General features: G+C 38.6%; 1 protein-coding gene across 1 annotated transcript in view; it reads left to right on the top strand.

Annotated features, from left to right (window-relative positions):
* Positions 1–21242, top strand: part of LOC124723098 (histone-lysine N-methyltransferase 2D-like) — a gene marked incomplete at its 5' end in the record, with an annotated part of 207295 nt that overhangs the window by 33222 nt on the left and 152831 nt on the right. Inside the window, 2 exons of the mRNA XM_047248276.1 lie at positions 9057–9249; positions 15803–15984. Of these exons, the coding sequence (XP_047104232.1) occupies positions 9057–9249; positions 15803–15984 (375 nt within the window). The remainder of the gene's footprint in view (positions 1–9056; positions 9250–15802; positions 15985–21242) is intronic.

The following is a 21242-nucleotide window of genomic DNA, read 5'->3' as shown; positions in this document are numbered from 1 at the left end:
TATTTTCCAAGTACTCTGATAACTTTGTCCCTCTGAACTGCTGATCAAGATACATACCTAAAGTTCTGTACTAACTACACACTTAATGACCTCATTATGTACTTTAAATTTTGTGGTTTTTTACATAGTAGTTCATGTTGTTAGACTTTTCATGTTAATAGTTTTCATTTTCTGTAATTATTATATTTCTGTCATCAAAAAATAACACTTATTCACCATATGTTACTCACAGTGGGAAATCATTAATGTAAATAAGAAACAAATTCCCTTGAAGGACTGAAATGTTCACATATTCTTGGTCTGAAAGGTGTTCCACTATATATCTCGAGCCACTTGGGGGAGGCAATGAAACTCAACAGGTGAGTCAGTCTACAGGGGATAAGAGAGTCAAACGTTACTTAGTGATGAGCATGGAGATAAACACAGAATGTGACCAGTGTGAATAACAGGACACTAATGCTCAGAAACTGAGCATGGTGCCAGGTGAAGACCAGCTTCCATATAATTGAAACCAGGATAAGAACTGACAATCCCGGTCTATCACCATGTCACAGAGCCACTTCCATAAGAGAATTTTTGACCTCAAAAGGTATTCCTGTTGTTCCACAACACACCTCTTCACCTGATCTGAGTACCTACAAGTTTTTTCTTTTCCCAAATTGAAAAATGTCTTAAGAAGAGATAATTTTATGACTATGGAGAACATTCAAAAGAATGTGACCGACATGATAAAGGCTCTACCAGCTGAAGCCTTTCAGTGCTGCTATGAAGACTGGGAACAATGACTCCACCTGTGCAAAGCTGCCAAAGGAAACTATTCAGAAAGGGACAATATCATTGTTCCATTCAGAGTAGTTCACTACTCTAGTTTTTGAAAAAAAAAATGAAAACTTTAATAGATAAAAAATGAGTCTCATTACTTTTCTCTTACACCTCATATTGTGTATTGTTAGAATGGTGGTTGAGATTTTAGGAACCTATTATTTAATGGGATGTACATGATAACTTTCAATGTATGAAAGTTGCAGATGAATCAGGTCTGTAAGTTGAAGTTCACAGAAAGTATGTGGATACCTATTATTGGACATTAATATGGGATATACCCATACTTTGCCTTTAGAACAGCTGGAACTCTGCTGGGGGTACTTTAAATGAAGTTTCTGAATGTGTATGGGGAATGACATCCCGTTCTTCCTGAAGATCCAAAAAGAGAATACGTAGTGATGTTGGCCTACATCAAAGTTGACATTCTAACCCATCTCAGAGATGTTCCATTGGGTTCAGGTTGGGACTCTGGGCAGGTCAGTCCATTTCAGAAATTTTATTGTCCATAAACCATTGTCTCACAGATGCTACTTTATGACAGGTTGCATTGTCAGGTTGCCAATGCAGTCATCATCTCTGAACTGTTCCTCTACTGTATGCAGCACACAATGCTATAACATGTGATAATACCTTTCCATTTTGTTGTTTTCTTAAGTGGAATAAGGGAAACACAACCAAATCATGTGAAACACCTCCATAATGCAACACTACAGCCTCTGTACTTCACTGTCAACACTATGAAGGATGACAGGCAATGTTCTTCAGGTATTTGCCAAATCCAAACCCTTCCATCAGATTGCCACAGGGTACAGCATGCTTCATCATGCAAATCACTTGATTACAGTCACACACTGTCCAATAACATTGCTCTTTACACCCACTTGAGTGCCACTTGTGAGAAGCCACACAGCCATTGTAATCCATTTGACTCCCTGCACACAGTCATTGTGCTAGCTGGACTGCTGGTAGCACTCTGGAACTTGTGAGTGACTTCTTTCTTTGTTTTCATGAGAGTTTTTACATTCACCCACCACAATGCTCAACAGTCCCTGTCTGTCAGTGCATGATGCCTGCCTGGTCTAGGTTTACCTGTGGTTGTTCCTTCATATTTCCACTTTACAGTCAAATCACCTGCAGTTGATTTTAATAGCTTTAGAAGGATAAAAAAACTGACATCCAATGATCAGTCCATGTTCCAAGCCACTGAGGTCTCCTAACCAACCCTTTCTGCTGTTACTATCTCTGTACTGACAACACAATACTTCCCATCTCCTTTTATACTGGTAGGTCTGCCTTCTGTGACATCTAGTGGTCAATTCTGCACAACATAGGTGTGTCAAGATACCTTTGACCAGATATTGTACGTTTTCTTTAAATGTGTAAAATATAAGGGGTGATCAAGACGTTTCTGTTTGAAGGCCATACAGTCCAGAAATGGTATGCCAATCAGGCAAAGTCACCATGAGCACTGAGGCAATTGTCCCACTGATGCACTAGGTTGAAGATAACATTTAACAAAACACCATGTCCTGTTGTGTGAAGAAGTCCATAACTGCATGCTTCACATCCTCATCCGACATGAATCATTGACGCTTCAAGGTCTTTTTTAAGAGACCGAAGGTGTGATAATCACTTGAGGTGATATCAGGACAAAAGGCTGGATGCTCAAGTGTCTCTCAATAGAATTGGCATAACTTCTGTGTTACGAAATTTGTGTTATCATGTGTTATCATGAAGCAGCAGCACCCCTTGGTGTACTCTTTTCAGCTTTTCCTTAACATGTATTCCACTGCTCAATGACCTCAGTGCATTTTCAGAGCTAAATCTTGGTACATATTCCTAATGCATGCTGCTATCTCACTGACTTCTGCTCCTCTTATGAAACTTAGTTTGGCTCAACAACAGCTCACATCAATTCATCATCTAAATACTTTAAACACTGACACTACTGGTATTCCTCTTTCAAAGCCATATTCACTTTAATTCCATTTCTCCATTACTTCTAAAGTTTCATCAATAAAATGATCACATATAACTTAAGAACAGCCCACTCCCATGACCAGAATAGATAACTACCACAAAATTCTTCCTTTACTTTCATTATCACATTCATGCTATTCAGTAGGTATATTCCAGTGCTCTACTCATAATCATAACTTTAACATTTTTGTATTGTTTGGAAGCAGACAGCAATTGTTACTGTCTTCCTCAATTTTCATAGCCTTCATTTATCATTAACTTCGGTGCCAAACAGAATGTCTAACATTAGAATAAGTGGCGCTACCACACACACAGCTTCTATTAAATGTATCTCTCACCAGTCTCTGTAACCTTCACACTTATTTTCATTCCCACTTTCAAATTCCAGCATCAGTCTTGTACCTCATAATCAATATTCCTCTAGGATTTGTGTTACTTATATTCCCATAAAAATATTCTGAGATTGCATCCATGTCCAATAGTTGTTTATATAATCTTTACATTAATTTAATCAGCCTGCTGACAGATCTGGAGGTTGCTCATTTCCTTATTGATTCTGTTTGTCTGACTATATTTTACATCTACTTACTCTTGTGTGTATCCAAACATTCCATGTTTTCCAACCTATATTAAATAGACACTTGCAGTTTTTAAAGTGATCACACTCCAGCTTCTTACATCTTCTCTGTCCACAATAGTCATCTGCTGAGTGATCTCTCACCCCCTCCCTGTCTAATGTTCTAAGAACTGCAAGAATTGCACCAGTTAACCTGAGTTGTATTTTTGTTGGAACTGTCCTATTGAGTACATATACCCAGTGCATAACCAACTATTCTTTTAAACTTGAGCCATAGTTCCTCCACATGCTCCTGTCCTGTGCTGAGTGTTTCAAATTCCTCATTGAGGGATGATACTATAGTTTCTCTGTCTAGTTATCAGAATGTATAAACCTTTCCACTTGTTTTAGTTGTGCTCTGAGTTTTAGTACTCATTATTTTTGCTGTAACTGCCTCACAGTGACTAAGACCAGTTTTAATGTGTTTTTACTCAAAGACATCAGGCCTGTGTGTTGCTAGTAGATATATTTCCATTGTATGGGGTTCTTAACTATTTATTCTAGGTAGTCTTCAGAGAAGGCATTTAGCAATATTTCACAGGGTGTCATGTCATGCCCACCAATAACAAAACTATAATCTTCCCGATTGATTGTTGGCTGATTAAAGTCTCCACTGATGATTGCAGTATGCTTGGGGAACTTACATTCAAGCTAAGGTTTTCTCTAAAGTTTTCTGTTACATCATGAGGTGAGTCTGGTTGGTGATAGAAGGATCCAATTACTATTTCATTCCCACTGCTGATACTGAGTCTTGCCTGTATGGTCTCGCATGTTGCTTCAGGTTCTGTCTTGGTGGATTTGAGTTTCTTGTCTATTGGAACACATACACCATCTCCATTTTTGATTAGCCTGTCCTTTCAATACACACTTAACTTTCCCCCAAAAATCTCACTGCTATCAGCTTCAGGTTTTAAACAGTTTTCTCTGCCTAGCTTTTTAGGAGCACTTCAAATTTTATCACTTTATTGTGAATGCTTTGGCAGTTAACCACTTGGATTTTAATGCTCTTGTCTGCATGAAGCATTTCTTTGGATCTTACACTTATACTTCTGGGTTTCCTGCAGCTATTGTTATCTGGATTGGATAGAGAGTCACCTAATCTAAAAAAAAATCTTGTGTGCAACCCACACACAGTCAGATACCTGGGTAGCTGCCTCTGATACGTATTGCATACCTGACCCATTTAGTGGGATCCTACAAAACTCTACTCAAGTCTAGGAAGGTGCAGTCTAGCACAGAATCTCCAGAGTCTCAGGTTCAGGCCTTCCACTCAGTTCAGAATCAGGGAGACACAATCTGTTATCAGAACAATGCTGTAGATTGACAGCTTCATTGAAATTCTGTGAGCAAGGCTGGTGTTCTCAAACTCCTCTGCTAGTCACTGTTAATACTACACAATATATTTTGACACATTTAAATTTTTTATCAAGTTTTCATACCTAAATTTTCTAAATGTATTTAAGTGATACATGTGATTTTACTTGAAGAGGAAGGAAATTCTGGGAGTCAGCTTATATAGATAAGTAAAAGTAAATAAACATGTGAATTTCACGGATATTGTAACTTAGCTGATATTTCACCACCTTTTACACTAATGTTATGGTGATGAACACTGTAACCTCTGTATACCTCACAAAAATGATGTGAAATATAGAGCACAACAAACACACATCCATATGTGGCAGCCAACCATCTTCATGTCCCACAATGGAAGTTCATTAATGATGATGAGTTCATTACTAATACATTAGTATTTGACTTGAGAACCTAGTTTATCTTAATTGGCTAAAGTTTTGACACTAAAATTTACACTGAATGCAGAATTTTGAACTAATAAGAAAATAAAAGAATCAGGTGGGCAAGATACATGAATGTAAATAGACGCAAGTATATTAAAATCATTTTCCACAAGATTATATCTGTTTTGGACCATAACTGGGTCACATCTACCCTTCATAATACTTCATTCTGTCACAGTTAATATCTCTATAATACACATTACATTTAAAGAAGAATATGTCCATTGTGTTCATAACAAAACACTGTCAGATGGATTTTTGTGTGGAAACGTCAGTGCACATCACTACTAGGTGCTGATCAATCTGTTAGTGGCTTCAAGCAACTTAGCACTGCAAGAAAGAGTTGTTAGACAATCATTATGTCAAGGTGGCAGGCACACTTGCACAAGTTCTCAAGCATTTGGGGCAATGACTCCCACTGATAGGTCACTGCACTGAGAAGAATCTTGAGCAAATATGGAACTGCCTTGCATCAGGCCCAGCAGCAAAACTTCATTGTTGTAAAAAGCCTTTCGTCCTATGCTACAAGGAATACACATTTACCATAAGTATTCCCCTCTGAAAGTATTTGAGCATAATAATGAGTAACATTTAGTTTGTTGGTGTCTTCAAAGCTCCATGTCGTGTTGAGTCTTCTGCTTATCCAGCTCTTTTGCCTGTTCCTGTATTGTGCAAATATCTCAAATCCTGCAGAACATCAACATATGCTGATGTCCAGCCAGAGTGTCTGAACATAGCCTGCAATACCTGTGAAGAGTGCCACTGACTAAAGGTAGCGTTGTTGGACAAAACATTTTCTCTCATTGTCTAGGGGTTTCTACTTAGGTGCAGTTCCCAATGATGTGATATCGATATATGACATGACACATTCCAATAAAAGTCATGCAACATAATTCTTATCCATGTGATGCTTGTGTTCCCATTGGGGTGATACAACAAAGCAACAAGACAGCACAAATGCCTCTGTGGCAGCATGCATTGTAATTTCTTGCTAGGTATGACAAAGGATAATGTACTCATGCTTGTTTTGTGAACAAGTGACAATAACATCTTCAGTTTCTTTGCGTCACTTGAATTCAGCCATAAAAGCACCTTGGCCAATTATGATTTTGGAAATAATGACACTTACATCTATAAAAATAGAACATTAAGTAAACCATGCTCTGTAAACACTGTCCTAAAATGGACTGCTGGATAGTATGAGAAAGAGCCATCAATAGCAGATCAGGTTGTGTTATTATGTTTCTGAAGAACTTACAGGCACAACTACTAAAAGTAACAATCAAGAGAGAATAATTAAATTAACCATAATGTACATATAAAGGGGAGATACATATGACAAATTATGCTCTGCCTTATGTAAGACCTGAGATTTTGCAGTGCATACCAGTCACTTGCATCTTTATTCCTTATTGCTGACACATTTCCTCTTCTTTCATCCAAGTTTGTGGCAATCAAAGTGTCTTCAAGTTGGTGACATCTAGAACACAGTGCTCTTCACTTATATCAGTATCCAAATCAAATTTCAGCTCCATTGCGTGCTGAAACACACACGATTTGTTTGACAATATGTGAACAAAAACCATTAATGATAGTTTTGTGAATGAAACTATTTGAGCAAGTAAGAAAATTTGATGGGTGCAGTATATAGCTAACTCTGTCACTGGATCTGCAATTGCCAATCTCTGGTTTCAGTATGAAAATAATTCTATGTTACCTTAAAATGAGACTGTAACCAACTTTGTAAACAACATAAAAAATAAAATTGTGTCATTACTACCCATACTGTGCAGTTATACCATCAAGTGTGGTGCATCATAATTCATCATTGGCAGACACCAAAATATATCACTTATTTACTCAAGAATGGAAAGAGATATGGCTCTCCTTCCAGCATTGCAAAAAATTTCGGTATGCTAACTAGATTTTGTATAGAGAAATGTATGACCAAAATTGCACCAAATATAAACTGGTGAGAGACTACATTCTCGACAGTAAACTTGAATCTTGTGCTTCACTTATTTTCAAAGGATTACAGTAACTACGGACAGTAATAAAAGAAAAAGTAGTTCATTATCAAGCTGTGGTGTGGTAATGCAAATCTAAATCCATAGTTCTTAATTTTTTATGTAAAAAGTAAAAATTTACATATAGACCAAGTAGAGAGATGGATGTAAATGGACTTCAGTTACATAAAACATGTTTTTAGATACACTTGATCACTTGAAATTTTGTTCTGCCCACTCCTCCTCATGTATCATACGACACAGCTGTGTGGAGCAATCAACACGCCATGTTGCACAGGGCAGTACAGTAGAAATACCTATCAGTGTTGCATTGTTGTCATCCCTGTGTGAACCATTTCAGTTGTTTCAATTATATTCCTATGTGCACCACCAGTGCGTGATGCATCACATCATGTACAGCATCACTTATTATGTTGCCTCAGTGGGAACTGTATCTTAGACTAATGTCATAAGTTATGGCAACATTAGACACAAAATGCAAAATCAGAATATTGACCTGCTTGTATAGCTTAAACACAGCATGCTAGCTTGCAAGATGGGAAGGCGTGCCAGACCTAGGTCGAGACCACGTGGTGGATTAATGACCATGTGCTGACCCCCAATCAGCCTGAATGATATTCTAGGTGGTTTCCCATAAAGTTGCAAGCAGTTAAAAGATGATAGCACATAGAAGACTTTTTAAATGATTCACATACAGACGACACAAGTGACTTCTCTCCTTTTGGTTGCCTGGATAACTGTGATGCCAAGAAGAGCATCCAGTCACAAAATTAGGAATTACATAAAATTTGCCAAGTCCTGGAAAAAGTTGACCCCTTACTATCTGGTTGATAGCTTCACTTCATGAGCAGTGGTCATACCACACATTTCAACCAGCAGCACCTTCATTCAGTCTTGGCAGCTAAACAGGACAAGGCTGACAAATTACTTGGCTATGACAATTTCCTATTGCATCCAGGGTATGAATGTTTTGTATAAAACATGAGATGATGCATCCCACTTGCCAACAGGGCACTGCTGAGCCAGTTACTGAGGTAATCTCATTTGGGTGCTGATTACATCTTGCAGACACTGGACATAAAAGTTCTCTCTGGGTCCTGCTGCTTCACTTAGTATCCACCCAGACATTCATTTCATGAATATATAACTTGAAGCTGTAATAGCTAAGAAAACAGTGTATATGTGAAGTTCAATGAAGAATCTGAAACCAAAGTCTCTATGGGCAGAATACAAATTAAAATAAATTTGTCACTTACTGCAGCCATTTAACATCACATGCAGAGATTTATATTAAGTCATTCTTCCTACGGTCTATGGTGTTTAGCAGAAATAAACTTTACAGAATATATGATGTAATGAAAAGTATTCTTTCGATTCACTCTGTATTGGTTTCCAGAGTATTGATGTAGGTGTACTACAGTAATCTATGCCATAAGTGTTTCACTCCCAGTATTACCACAAACTTTTGATGATTCTAAGAAAAGACATTGTCCACCTCTGAAAATTGCATACAGTAAGTTAGCAAGCACAAATAGATGAATGGGACTTGGTATTTGTTTTGTACATTAGATACAGAAGCTTCTTGCGGAGTCTCCACACACATCTGACCTACGTTATTTAACATCAATTCTGAAACAAAGCCCATTTGATAATTCTTCTGCTGTGACTTTTAATGTGAACCACACTGTTACCTTCACATACTTTTCACAGTGTCATACCTCAATATGTTTGATCCCAAAAGCTACCTTCTTTTTGTGTACTTTACAGCAGTTCCAAGTGAAGACAAATGAATTCATTCCTTAATTACAGTTACATCGAAAGGATCTGAATCAGTCACAGATTTTAGTTGGTTCGCAGTCGGTGCTAGCGGGTTCGCTAGCCAGCAGTCAACCTGTGATTGGCAGCATGCCTCAAATCCAGACCCAACCCACTGGTCGGTTTGCCATGGGGGCGCACCTTGTCTCAAGTCAACAGGCAACACGCAGTCTTCATGCAGCCACTGGTGAGTTAAAAATATATGATGATGTGAACACAATGTTAACAAGCACTTGTTTATTACTCCAGCATTACATATGGGATGTTTCTTAACACATGTAAAGCATTTCTTTCAACTGTGATCCATAGCCTGTACAAAGCCAGCACCTAATTGCAGAAGTCATTGTTCCTTTACTGGCTGTACTGATCAGAAAGAAGCCTACATGTTCTACACTATTGACTAACTTTGGTTGAAACACTCATTTTCAAGTAATACATATGATGCACATACTGACCAATTGCATAAGGTCATTGTGGTAAATTTAGTAGGGGAGAGAGTGCACCAAGGTACACTTTTCCGGCTTTCACCTCCATCCAGCCATATTAACCTATTTTATTTTTAAATGACGGCATTCACTTTTTAAGTGCTGTAGTTTTTTTCTGAAATCACAAATATTTCTTCAGAAAATTAAGATTTTTTCCAAATACGAAATATATTTCAAGGTACAACATGGTCATGTACCTACGAACATATATTATATTGAATATTAGAACAATTACAATCAAGAAAATCTTATCAATACTGCATTTAATCATCTATCTGTTACATTAGCACTTTACAACACATTAATAATCAGTCAGCAATATCAACTCAAGCAGAAGTATTATCAGAAACAAAGTATCATTTATTCTATGGTAAAAGACCTTCTGTTTGTAGGTCTGAAATGGTGTATGGCCAATGAAGTATGACTTAATTGTCCACGTGTTATACAGGGTAGACATAAATAAAACTGATAAACTGCAAGGAGGTATTCCTGGCTGGAAATAGAGTGAATAAGGTCATGTGAACATGTGTCCAGAAACACATTGTTGCCATGGTAGATGGTGCAGATGAATGAAAGTTCATCTGACCACATGCCATGTGTTCCTTGTGCATTTCAGGCTGTGTAATTGACACAGCATACTGTAAGCAGCAGAATGGTTCAGTATTCATATCAGGAACAAGCTGAGATAGTGTTTGTGTATGAACAAGAACATGGAAATGGTCAACAGGCAGCACAACTATGCCGAAATAAGTACCCTCACAGACACCAACCATCCCAAAAAACATTTCAAGCTCTTTTTGGGCGTTTGTGTGATCATGGGTCCTTTCAGACAGATGAACATGCAGGGGAGCAGTGGACTGTGTTTATACAGGATACAGAGAGATGAACCCTAGTAAAATTTCTGGGCAAACAGCCCACCAACATAGTGTAAGCTAAAGTGTGATTATGTGTATGCTGTGTAACAACTGTTGTTATCCCTATCACTTGCAACAAATGCAAGTATTATCACCTGCAGATTTCCCTCTATGGAAAGGATTTTGTCAATGGTTTTTGCACTAGAAAATCACGATTATAGGATAGCTATCATCAGTAATCTTTACCAATGAACCATCGTTTACCAGAACTGGCATCATCAATCTACATAATCATCATCTGTGGGCTACAGACAATTCTCATGGAAAGGTTGAGGTGTCTCATTAGCATCAGTTTAGCATTAATGTGATGACCACATACATGGACCAGTGATTATTCCACAATGTACCTGGTGTTCTTGAGGAATACTCTGACTGGTCTGCTTGAGAATGCACTAGAAAATTACAATTATAGGATAGCTATCATCAGTCATCTTTACCAATGAAACATCGTTTACCAGAACTGGCATCATCAATCTGCATAATTATCATCTGTGGGCTACAGACAATTCTCATGGAAAGGTTGAGGTGTCTCATTAGCATCAGTTCAGCATTAATGTGATGACCACATACATGGACCAGTGATTATTCCACAATGTACCTGGTGTTCTTGAGGAATACTCTGACTGGTCTGCTTGAGAATGCACCTTTGGCAATACAACAGGTTATGTGGTTTCTGCATGATGCCCCATTTCCACATTATAGTTCGCTGACATCTTCTCTGAATGCTGGATGGGACACAGAGGCCCTGTGGCATGGCCTGCTAGATCACTGGACTTAAAACCCCTGGATTTTTACCTCTGGGAGCATCTGAAAAGTGTTGTGTATGCTGAATCAGTTCCTAATATGCAGTTGCTTCAACACTGTGTTCACAACACTCATGACACCATTCAGAGAGAGGCCAGAACATGCAAAAGAGTGTGACAATCTATGACGTAATATGTTAATGCATGCACTGCATCCCATGGAGGCCACTTTGAACATCTGTTGTGATGTGTATGTGATGCAGCTCTGAACTGTGCTCTGGAGCAATTCGTTGTTGTTGCACACTCACTATCCATTTCCAGACACATCCTCATAGAACCTTTTCCCCTCAGTTTCCAGTCAGGAATCTGTCCCTGCAGTTTGTTGGTTTTATTAATGTTCACTGTGTATATTTAGTTCTAAGAATGTATAGCATTTTACTCACCACACAATTCTGTAACTGAAGTGTTAAGAATATTTACCAACAAAAGTAAAATACAATGCACATCTCAGTTTACGTGGTGAACACACACATGGCACAGAACTAACTGACCATTTACATACCAGTACATATATACTCATTGTTGAGAGTCCTCTTGACACTGTTGGTACTATCAGTATAAATGTATCACATTCCAACATGCCTACTTACATGTACATCACACTCAAATTGCATACAACATTTCTCAAAATTTTACAAATTTACCCATGTTCAAAAATTTGGTAAAAATGCCTACTACTTTGTTTCTGTATTGTTTTACAGATATATATGTACCATAATTACATTCATATAACATTCATTCTTGAAATGGTAGTGTATGTCAATATACTTTGAATTTTTATTACAGTTACCATTCTAGTGGTCCTTCTTCTGACAATTGGTATGGTCACTTGTTTACAAAAATCAAGAATAACAAAGGGCCTAACACAGTGGTTTGAGTTACTCCATAACTAGCTTTCCTATGTTCTGTACAGTAACTTTTAGTTTCATGACATATTCCTATAATCAATTATTTGCCAGCAATATATGATTTAAACCAGTTGTAGACAACTCCCCAGATATTATACAGGGTGTACATAAAGTCCAGTAACACTTTCAATTATTTATTGGACATGGACCAAACATTGTACAGAGATCATACATATGTCATTTTGAAGAGAAACCCTGAAATATTTGTTTCATGTATACTGCCACAGCATAGTTCGGTAATTTGCTGATAGTCAGTGCTAGTCGCAAACATGGCAAGTTCAGGTGCGGAGTCAGCTTTCTGTGTGTTAGAGTGTACTACAGCTGTTCAATAGATGTTTAGAACCAAGTACAGTAAGAAGCCACCAACAAGAAAGGCCATTTACCACTGGCCCAACAAATTTCTTATGATGAGTTGCTTGTACCCAGCAAAGAGAAGCGGACATCCCAGTGTGAGCGAAGTGAATGTGGAGCATGTACGAGAGACATTCATAAGGAGTTCAAAGAAATCAGTGCGCTGTGCATCCTGTGAACTTGAAATGTTTGTGAAAAAAACTTTCAGAGTTTCTCTTCAAAACCCAATATGTATGGCATCTGTACAATGTTTAGATCATGTGCAAAAAATAATTGAAAGTGTTCCTGGACTTTATGTACACCCTGTATTTGTATATTTTTCTAAATAGCAGATTCTGACAGAACATATCAAATATGTTTCAGTGGATTTGTTTTCGCTGCAACAATTTTGATCATTAGATTAGTATTTCTTTTTTATTCAAAATGTCAGATAACGTTTCATGCACAAATTGTCCAACAATTTTAAGAAAGATAAATAGTATTGACACTGGCTATATTTTTCTATTCCTGTCGTGTCATCCTCTTTGTACAATAGCTTTAGTACTGATTGTTTTGGTTTGCTGGGTACATTGATTATATCAGTTAGCTGAGAGTATATTTTACTTAATTGTTGTTTAAAGACATGATGTGTGAAACCATCAGGACCACAGGAGGTTGTAATTTTTAGTTTACTGACTGTGTGTCTTAGTTCTGTTATGATCATTGGCTTCAGAGTATGGTGTTTTCAGTTTGGGAGACATTCACATCATTATTTGGTGTATATTGACTTCTAATCTGAAGTTGCAGCCTGTATGGGATCTTTAACAATTCATCCTTAACTTTTGTGGAATGTAACATTACCTTTCCCAATGTCCTCCTAATACCAAACCCACCACCTTTTTCCTAATCCTCCTGGTCAACCACATCCAGACCAACAACTTTTTATTTTTCAGGTCCAAATCAATAAACGTTTCTGTGTTACTACCATGGGCAGGCACATGGCACTCTCATGCACTAAGTTATTTATAGGTTTTCTGGAGGAAACCTTCCTAACCAGTCAATAACTGAAACCTCTTGTCTGCTTCAGATTCACTGATAAGATTTTCATGATCTGTACTCATGAAAGGGATAACCTTTCCACTTTTGTCCATAGCTTCAACACCTACTCCCAAATCTGTTTCACCTGGCCCTTCTCAACTCAATGAGCCACCTTCCTAGATCTCAATCTCCACCTCTGATGGCTTCATAAATATGTCTGTTTATATCAAGTGCACTAACTAGCGATACTACCTCCACTTTGACAGTTGCCACCCACTCCATGTTGAAAAGTCTCTTCCTTATGGCCTTACCACCCATGGACACTGCATCCATAGTTCTGTGAAATATAACAGTAACCTTACCAGAGCTTTTATTGACAGATAGTATCCTATTCCAGTTCATCCATAAATAGATCTTCCATGCCACTTCCTCCTCCCACACTAAAAAAACTTTTAACCAGTCACCAGCCAGCACTCCTCTGAGCAGTCCTAATCCCCCCGATGTTGAAAGGCTCAACCACATTCTTAATCAGAATTTCAAGTATCTCTCATTGTGCCTTGAGATGAGGAATATCCTACCCAAAATCCTGCCCACACCACCCAAAGTTGTGTTCTGCAACCCACCCAATCTACAGAATATAGTTGTCCATTCCTATTCCAATCTTGTTCTCAATACTGTACCCCATGCATCATTCCATTGTGGTCGACCCAGGTTTAGGACTTGTCACAAGAATTTCCTACCCTATAAGAGGCAGGACCTTGTGTGAAAACAGTCTTATTACATATCAGCTATGCTGCAATTACAGTGCAGAACTCTATGTGGGCATGACAAGTAACCAACTGTATACTTACATGAATGGCCACATTCAAACTGTGGCAAACAAAACTTTCCATCCAGTTGCCAAAAATGCTTTGTACCGTAAAAAATATGTCTTCATCAGCTGCTTCACTAAATGAACCATTTGGGTACTCCCTGCTAGCACCAGTTTCTCTGAACTAAACAGATGGGAATTGTGTCTTCAGCATATCCTCCACCCTCACAAATCCCCTGGCCTAAACCTCCACTAACCTGTTTACCACTGCCTTACCTCCTCCCCCCCCCCCCCCCCCCTCCCCCATGTAAGGATTCTCTCTCTCTCTCTCTGTCTCCCTCTCCCTCCCTCTCCCTCTCTCTCTCTCTCTCTCTCTCTCTCTCTCTCTCTCTCTCTCTCTCTCTCTCTCTCTCTCTCTCTCTCTCTCTTTCTCTCTCTCCCCCCCCCCTCCCCTCTTTCCCACTCCTCTCCCTTCCTCTCCCCCCCTGTCTACCCCATCACAACCTGCCCCTCCATTTCTCCCTTTGTTTTGCCCCCTCTCCCACTATCTACCTCTTATATGATCTACCCTCTGCACTCCTGTCTTGCTGTACAGTCACTGAGTCATACGTCAAAAGATCTGCCTCACACTATCCTCCTACCCCCTTGTCATCTCATGTATCCTTCCCTACCACATCCACAGATTTCTGCATTTGGCTATTTGTGTGATTTTGCGTGGAAAAGTGTGTACTTCTACTAGGGAAAAAGTAAGAATGTGATAGCTAGTGTAAATATTGTTTTCTGTTGCATGTTTCTATGCATTACACATGTCAGCTACAGGGGAGTGGTTGTCTTTCATTAATTTTACATATTATTCAATCCAGAAATTTCCATTGCTGTTGTACTTTAAATATTCGTTTTTCAAAATAAAAGAACAGCCCACACAGGAAAATGCCTTTCTTCAAGTGCATTTTCATATTAAAAACTACAAACAAAGAGTTAAAAGCATTATTCTGTTAACACCAACAAAATTTTTAATCCAGTCTCTTTAAGTCTGTACAAACATCAGTAGATAGCAAGACAACAGTTGGAATATTCACTCACCATACATTTTAACACACGAGAATAGGAAGCATGAGTTGTCCAAACTCCCCAAAAATTCATTTCATCCAAATATGTTAGATAGCCCTCTCTGGTAGATGAGGAAATACATGATTTTTTTTTTTTTTTTTTTTTTTACCTAGAGAACCATCTCCACCCCCCCCCCCCTCCATCCCCCCAGCCCCCAAACACACATACAAACCTGTACAGTTAAAGTGTTTACAGCACTCATTATTTACTTTGAATTTATGTATCGCATGAAATATTTACTTAAAATATTTCTGATGTGTTTCACATGATAGACCATTTTGACTATTTCCATATACATTTGTACTATACATTAAGTTTTCTGAATCTTCTCCATTGAACAGTGACACCAATGGGGACGCCTCAAAGCACACCTGTTGGCACTCCACGGGGCCCAAGGGATGGTGGTGGTGATTCTTCAGATACAATGAGTGAAACAGATTCTCAGAAATCATTGAGAATGAGACGCAAATTACCACCTATACCAGCTGATCAAGAAGCAGCACCTCTTCCATCAACTAAGAAACGGGAACGTAGTAAATCACAGACATTACAGGATCGCTTTAGGTTTGTCCAGAATCATATCAATACAAGGCTTATTTTTCAAGTGCTCTTATGATAAAATATGGCCAGAGATCATAGGTTGTATTGATACATTTACTGACTTTTGTTGCTAAAAAAGTCCTTAAGATTGAGGACCATATTATTAGAGCTTAATATCCAGTTGACAATAAGGTCATTAGAAATGGATTTTCAGAACTGCTAACAGTTTTCAACTTAAAGAAAAGAAAATATAGCAAGAAAAATTAATTTCTTTTGGTCTTTAGCTTTGATTTGTAAGAGTTAACAACCAATGAATGCTTTCACCAAGAAAACTAAAGACATATTGTATCAAAATATTTTGATGAGCTGTGCTGTATGTACTGTGGCATAGTGATAAGCATTATTTATCACTTCTAGATGGTTCTTTAAATTTCTTAATATTTAATGTTTGTGTATTCTGGAATATAAAAACATAAATAACGCACTCTCTGTCTAGGAAGTCAATTCAGTTCTGTTCTGTTTGTGCATTGGTGTTCATAATAAAAGTTCCTTCAATGCTAAGTGTTATAATTGATTGGTGAGCCTGCTTTTGGATTTGGACTTGATTCTTGTCATGATGTGACATTCTTTGGTGGAGACATCAGATACTTTGAAACATCTGCATCACTTTGGCTCGAATTAGGCAATGTAAAAGCCATTACCTACATCGACACTTGATTAACAAAGTCACAGAAGATGTGCGCCAAGCTCTTCCAATCAAGACTGTCACAACAACAGAGAAATTCATCAAGTGGTGCCCATGCACTGAGGAAACACATTAGAAAAAGAGTCAGATTAAAGTGGTATGACTGACTCATGAACATGGCCCCTATGACAGTTATGGAAGACCAATATGACCAAACCCTTCTTATATGCCAGGCAGTGAGAGAAGATATACAGTGTTATAAGATAGCCAGAACTGCCACATCAAGTAAGCATGAAATAGCAGCCATGAATATTGACCCCATACTTCAGGAAGTAATACATAATGTTGAAGAAGATATGTATCAATCTTTATTACCAACGTAAAATATCAGATAAAAATACCAAGAAGAATGGACTCGGCCAATCGTACTTATGCCGCAGACATCAAATGACAACCCAGCACCTGATTGACACAGGTACACCTGAGTCCCCCACCAAGTATAATGCTCCACAGAAGACATGACACTTGGATGACTGAGGACAACACATCTGTATATTTTTGTGGTGTTGTCCAAAGAATGGGATGCCAAAGCAAGGTTCACACCAAAAGCACAGAACAGTATAGCTGCTGCATCCTGCACTGACAAATGAGCAATACCAGTGTAGCCACACTTTCTAGAGCTCTGCTATGCAGACACAACTGCTGGTCTACTTAGAGCTGAGCAGAGGAATGCTTGGCCCAGTGTGCAGTCAATGATCAAAATGACAGCATTGTCTTAGACAGACCACCAATGTATTAAATGTCATAGACAGAAATTACAGTGAACGTCATGTCAGTTGTACTTCAAGTGAAGAGTCTTGTAAATTTGACTGCATCAAAGGATAATTTAACATTCAGAGTCAGTTGTAAATACTCAGAACATTTCTGTGGAAATGGATTGTACAAAGTTGATTAAATCTTCATATCTATATTGTAATAAAGTGAACTAATATTTTACATATTGTAGTTCAACTGAGTCTCTTCCTGGAGCAAACCAAACAACCCACTGTTGTGCTTGTGAGCGTATTTTTGTACAGCACAACAGTTTCCACTTCAACCTGGAGATGTTGTACACCATTCTATTCAAACCCATCAACTGCAAATGATTATAGTCAATCTGTTGGATAAACCTCATTACTGTACCCAGGATGAGGTTGCTCCCCAATATGCGCTAGTCATTCACTGTTACCTACGTTGGTACCTAGCTGCCAAATTCAGGAAAGCTAAGCAAGACATCTAAGGAGATGAAAGTCCTCCATGGATGACAGTCATGAAGATGTAGGGAAATCTCATTGATGTTATCATCAATGATCAATCTGCCTTTTCTGTAATGTTGAATGCCTATTGCTGCCAACTAAAAAAGGCTATGATTGGTGACACAAAAGCTATTGTACTGAAAGCTGCAAATGTGAAGTTCTGTCAACTGCGAAAACCTGATAGGGCTCACAAAACAAATATATGTGCAAATAATGATCAAATGCAGTGTATGTGTTCAAGGAGAACTTTGGAACACTAACTGTCATGAGCAGCCACAGCTAATACCTATGGACAGACAACCCAGTCCACAAAGGGCAGCTTAATGGCATCATCAATGGCATCATTCCCAGCTACCACTACAGGCAAGGTAGAGGAGGAAGTTACTATAAATGGCCAATAAGATCTGGTCTGATAGAGGAACAATGTCAGCAAGTGTTAGTTGTTCTGTGCCAATTATCAGATGTTTTCAAGTTTGAAGTGGAGAAAATACAGACCAAGTGGCCCATGGTAAAACATTGTATCAGCCCTGTGGTACATCCACCAGTTATCTGTCACTCGTATAAGGTGTTGCTGGCTGAATGATGGATAATCTGATAATCCAAGAGGAACTGGTGGAGATGCTGCAAAATGGCATCATTAATCCTTCAGAGAGTATTTGGTCCTGTTCTGTGGTCCTTGTGAAGAAGAAGACTGGCACATGGCATTTCTGGATCTACTACCAATGCTGAATAAAATTGCAAAAAAATATGTCTACCCATTGCCGCACTTTGATGACACAATATAATGGTTGAGGAAACCAGTTCAGCTATGGATATGCAGACAACCTACTTGAAAATGAAGACTGATGAGGCTGGCTAGGAAAATACTAGCTCAGTAAATCCTGATGGCCTCTATGACTGCAAACCTATGCCACTTGCACTATGTGATGCCCCAGTCATGTTCAAGCATATGATGGACAGTTTGCTTCTACACTTTAAATGGACAGTGTGACTATGCTATATGTATGTTATTTTAATTTTTTTGAAGACATTTGAAGAACATCTAAGTTGCCTGACAACCAGGCTGAAATGTATACACATAACACTCCTTTGCCTAAATCTGGAAAAGTGCCTCTTCACCATACAAGAATTAAAAATCTTGGTGCACCCACTGAATGGCATGGTGTCCATTCTAATCCTGAGAAAACAATAGTAGTCACAGCTTTTCTGAAACCTAGGCACATTTTTGATGTGAGTAGTTTTCTCAAAATGTGATTGTACTAGTGGTGATTCATAAATGCTTTCTGTACTTCCAAGGCATGGCCCTTACTGCAGGGAGAGGCCAAATTTTCCTGGATTGAGGTGCACAACAGATTTTTCTTTCTCCTTAAAGAGACACTAACATCTTTTCCAGTCCTAGAACTGCATTACAAGAATGCTGAGATAGAAATTCACACCCACTTGCAGTTAATGGATAGGTATGGTTCTTATATAAATTCAGGAAGGTACTGTAAGGACGATATCTTATGTTTCCTGAGGACTCTCCAAGTCTGAGAGAACTACTCTACAAATGCAAAAGAGTGCCTTACAGTTTTTTGTGTCATCAACTAGTTTCTGTCATATTTATTTGGTATACTATTCACCATTGTGATGGACCACCATTCTTTATGTGGGCTGACAAGCCTGAATGATCCTTTGGGTCGACTGGTGAGATGGGCACAGAAACTTTAGGAATACAACATCACAGTGGTAGGGCTGTGCAAAAATGGATGATTACACAATGACACTACCTGGTTTTTGAGGAGTCATGTATCGAAACACAGCAGCATGGACAAAATCTCAGTGAGTGTTACATTAAATGGTATTTCTGCTGAATAGAGGGAAGATACAACATTACTGTAAACTACCGAAGCATTGAAGAATAAGAAACCAACCAAACAAGAATTCCAGTTTATAGAAAGAACATTGTATAGGAGAAATTATGATCCAGTGGGATGGGTAAGTTGTTCATCATCCCAGTTCATCTATGGTCAGCTGTCCTAAAGTTTTTCATCATGGTTCAAATGGCTCTGAGCACTATGGGACTTAACATCTGAGGTCATCAGTCCCCTATAACTTAGAACTACTTAAACCTAACTAACCTAAGGATGTCACACAGATCCATGCCCGAGGCAGGATTCGAACCTGCGACCGCAGCAGTTTTGCGATTCCAGACTGAAGCGCCACTCCGGCCGGCTTTCCATCATGCTCCAACATGTGGCTAACTGGGACAGATGAAGATTTTAGATAGAATCAGATGCAGGTATCACTGGTCAGACCTCTACTAATTCGTTAGACACTGTGTGTAAGGAATATCAGTGATAGAAGTGTATACCATAATTATCTCCATGGCATCTGATACCAATTTTGCACCACTCAGCCAAATAGAAATCAACCTCTTTGGGAAATTTGAAGTCAACAAATGGAAATTGATTAATGATAGCCTGTACAAACTAACTCACCTGCTATGATGTCACAAAATGTGTGTCAACTGTGAAGGTCCAAGAATTTGCTACGTTCCATGTAGAAGACATCATTTTTGAAGCACAAAGCACCTTGTATGGTGATCTTTGACTGTGGAAAAGCTTTCTACTTAAAGCTAGTATCAGAGGCAATATCATGTTGTGTCATCACCCATGAGATGACAATTGCCAGGCTCTCATGGAGGAATGGCTTCGCAGAAAAGTTTAGTAAGACCTTAGCAGTTATGCTCTCAGTATGCACTGATGCTAAACAGGGTGGTTGGTATACAATACAACCTGTTGTGATACTCAAACACAACACAGCAAAGCATGACACTACAGCCTTCATACTGTTCTTTCTGCACCATGGTTTTAAGGCCAAAATGACAATGGATACACTATTCCTATTTAAACTGGACAATACTCACTATGAATACATGAAACACCATATCACCAGGACCAAAGAATCAAGGCAGCAGGCTTGCATATGGGGCCTAGACACCCAGAAGGAAGACTGTGAGGACTATAATACCAAGCAATGGTCAGTCAGATACAGCCTGGGAGACTGGGTATGGTTTTTTGCATCTCTGCGGAAAGTGGAACTACTGAAGAAGTCAGTAAAGTGCTAGGGCTGTATCATTTTCCTCATTGCTTGTTGACTGTCACATACAAAGATGGGATTACAAGCCCACATCAAGAAGACAAAACTGATGTGACATCATTCATGTCCTATGCATGAGGCCTTACTACAATACTGAGGCACAGACTGATGACTGTCACT

The sequence above is a fragment of the Schistocerca piceifrons genome, chromosome X (assembly GCF_021461385.2).
Source record: "Schistocerca piceifrons isolate TAMUIC-IGC-003096 chromosome X, iqSchPice1.1, whole genome shotgun sequence".
Taxonomy (NCBI): Eukaryota; Metazoa; Arthropoda; class Insecta; order Orthoptera; family Acrididae; genus Schistocerca; species Schistocerca piceifrons.
This window is presented reverse-complemented; position numbering and strand designations above follow the sequence as displayed.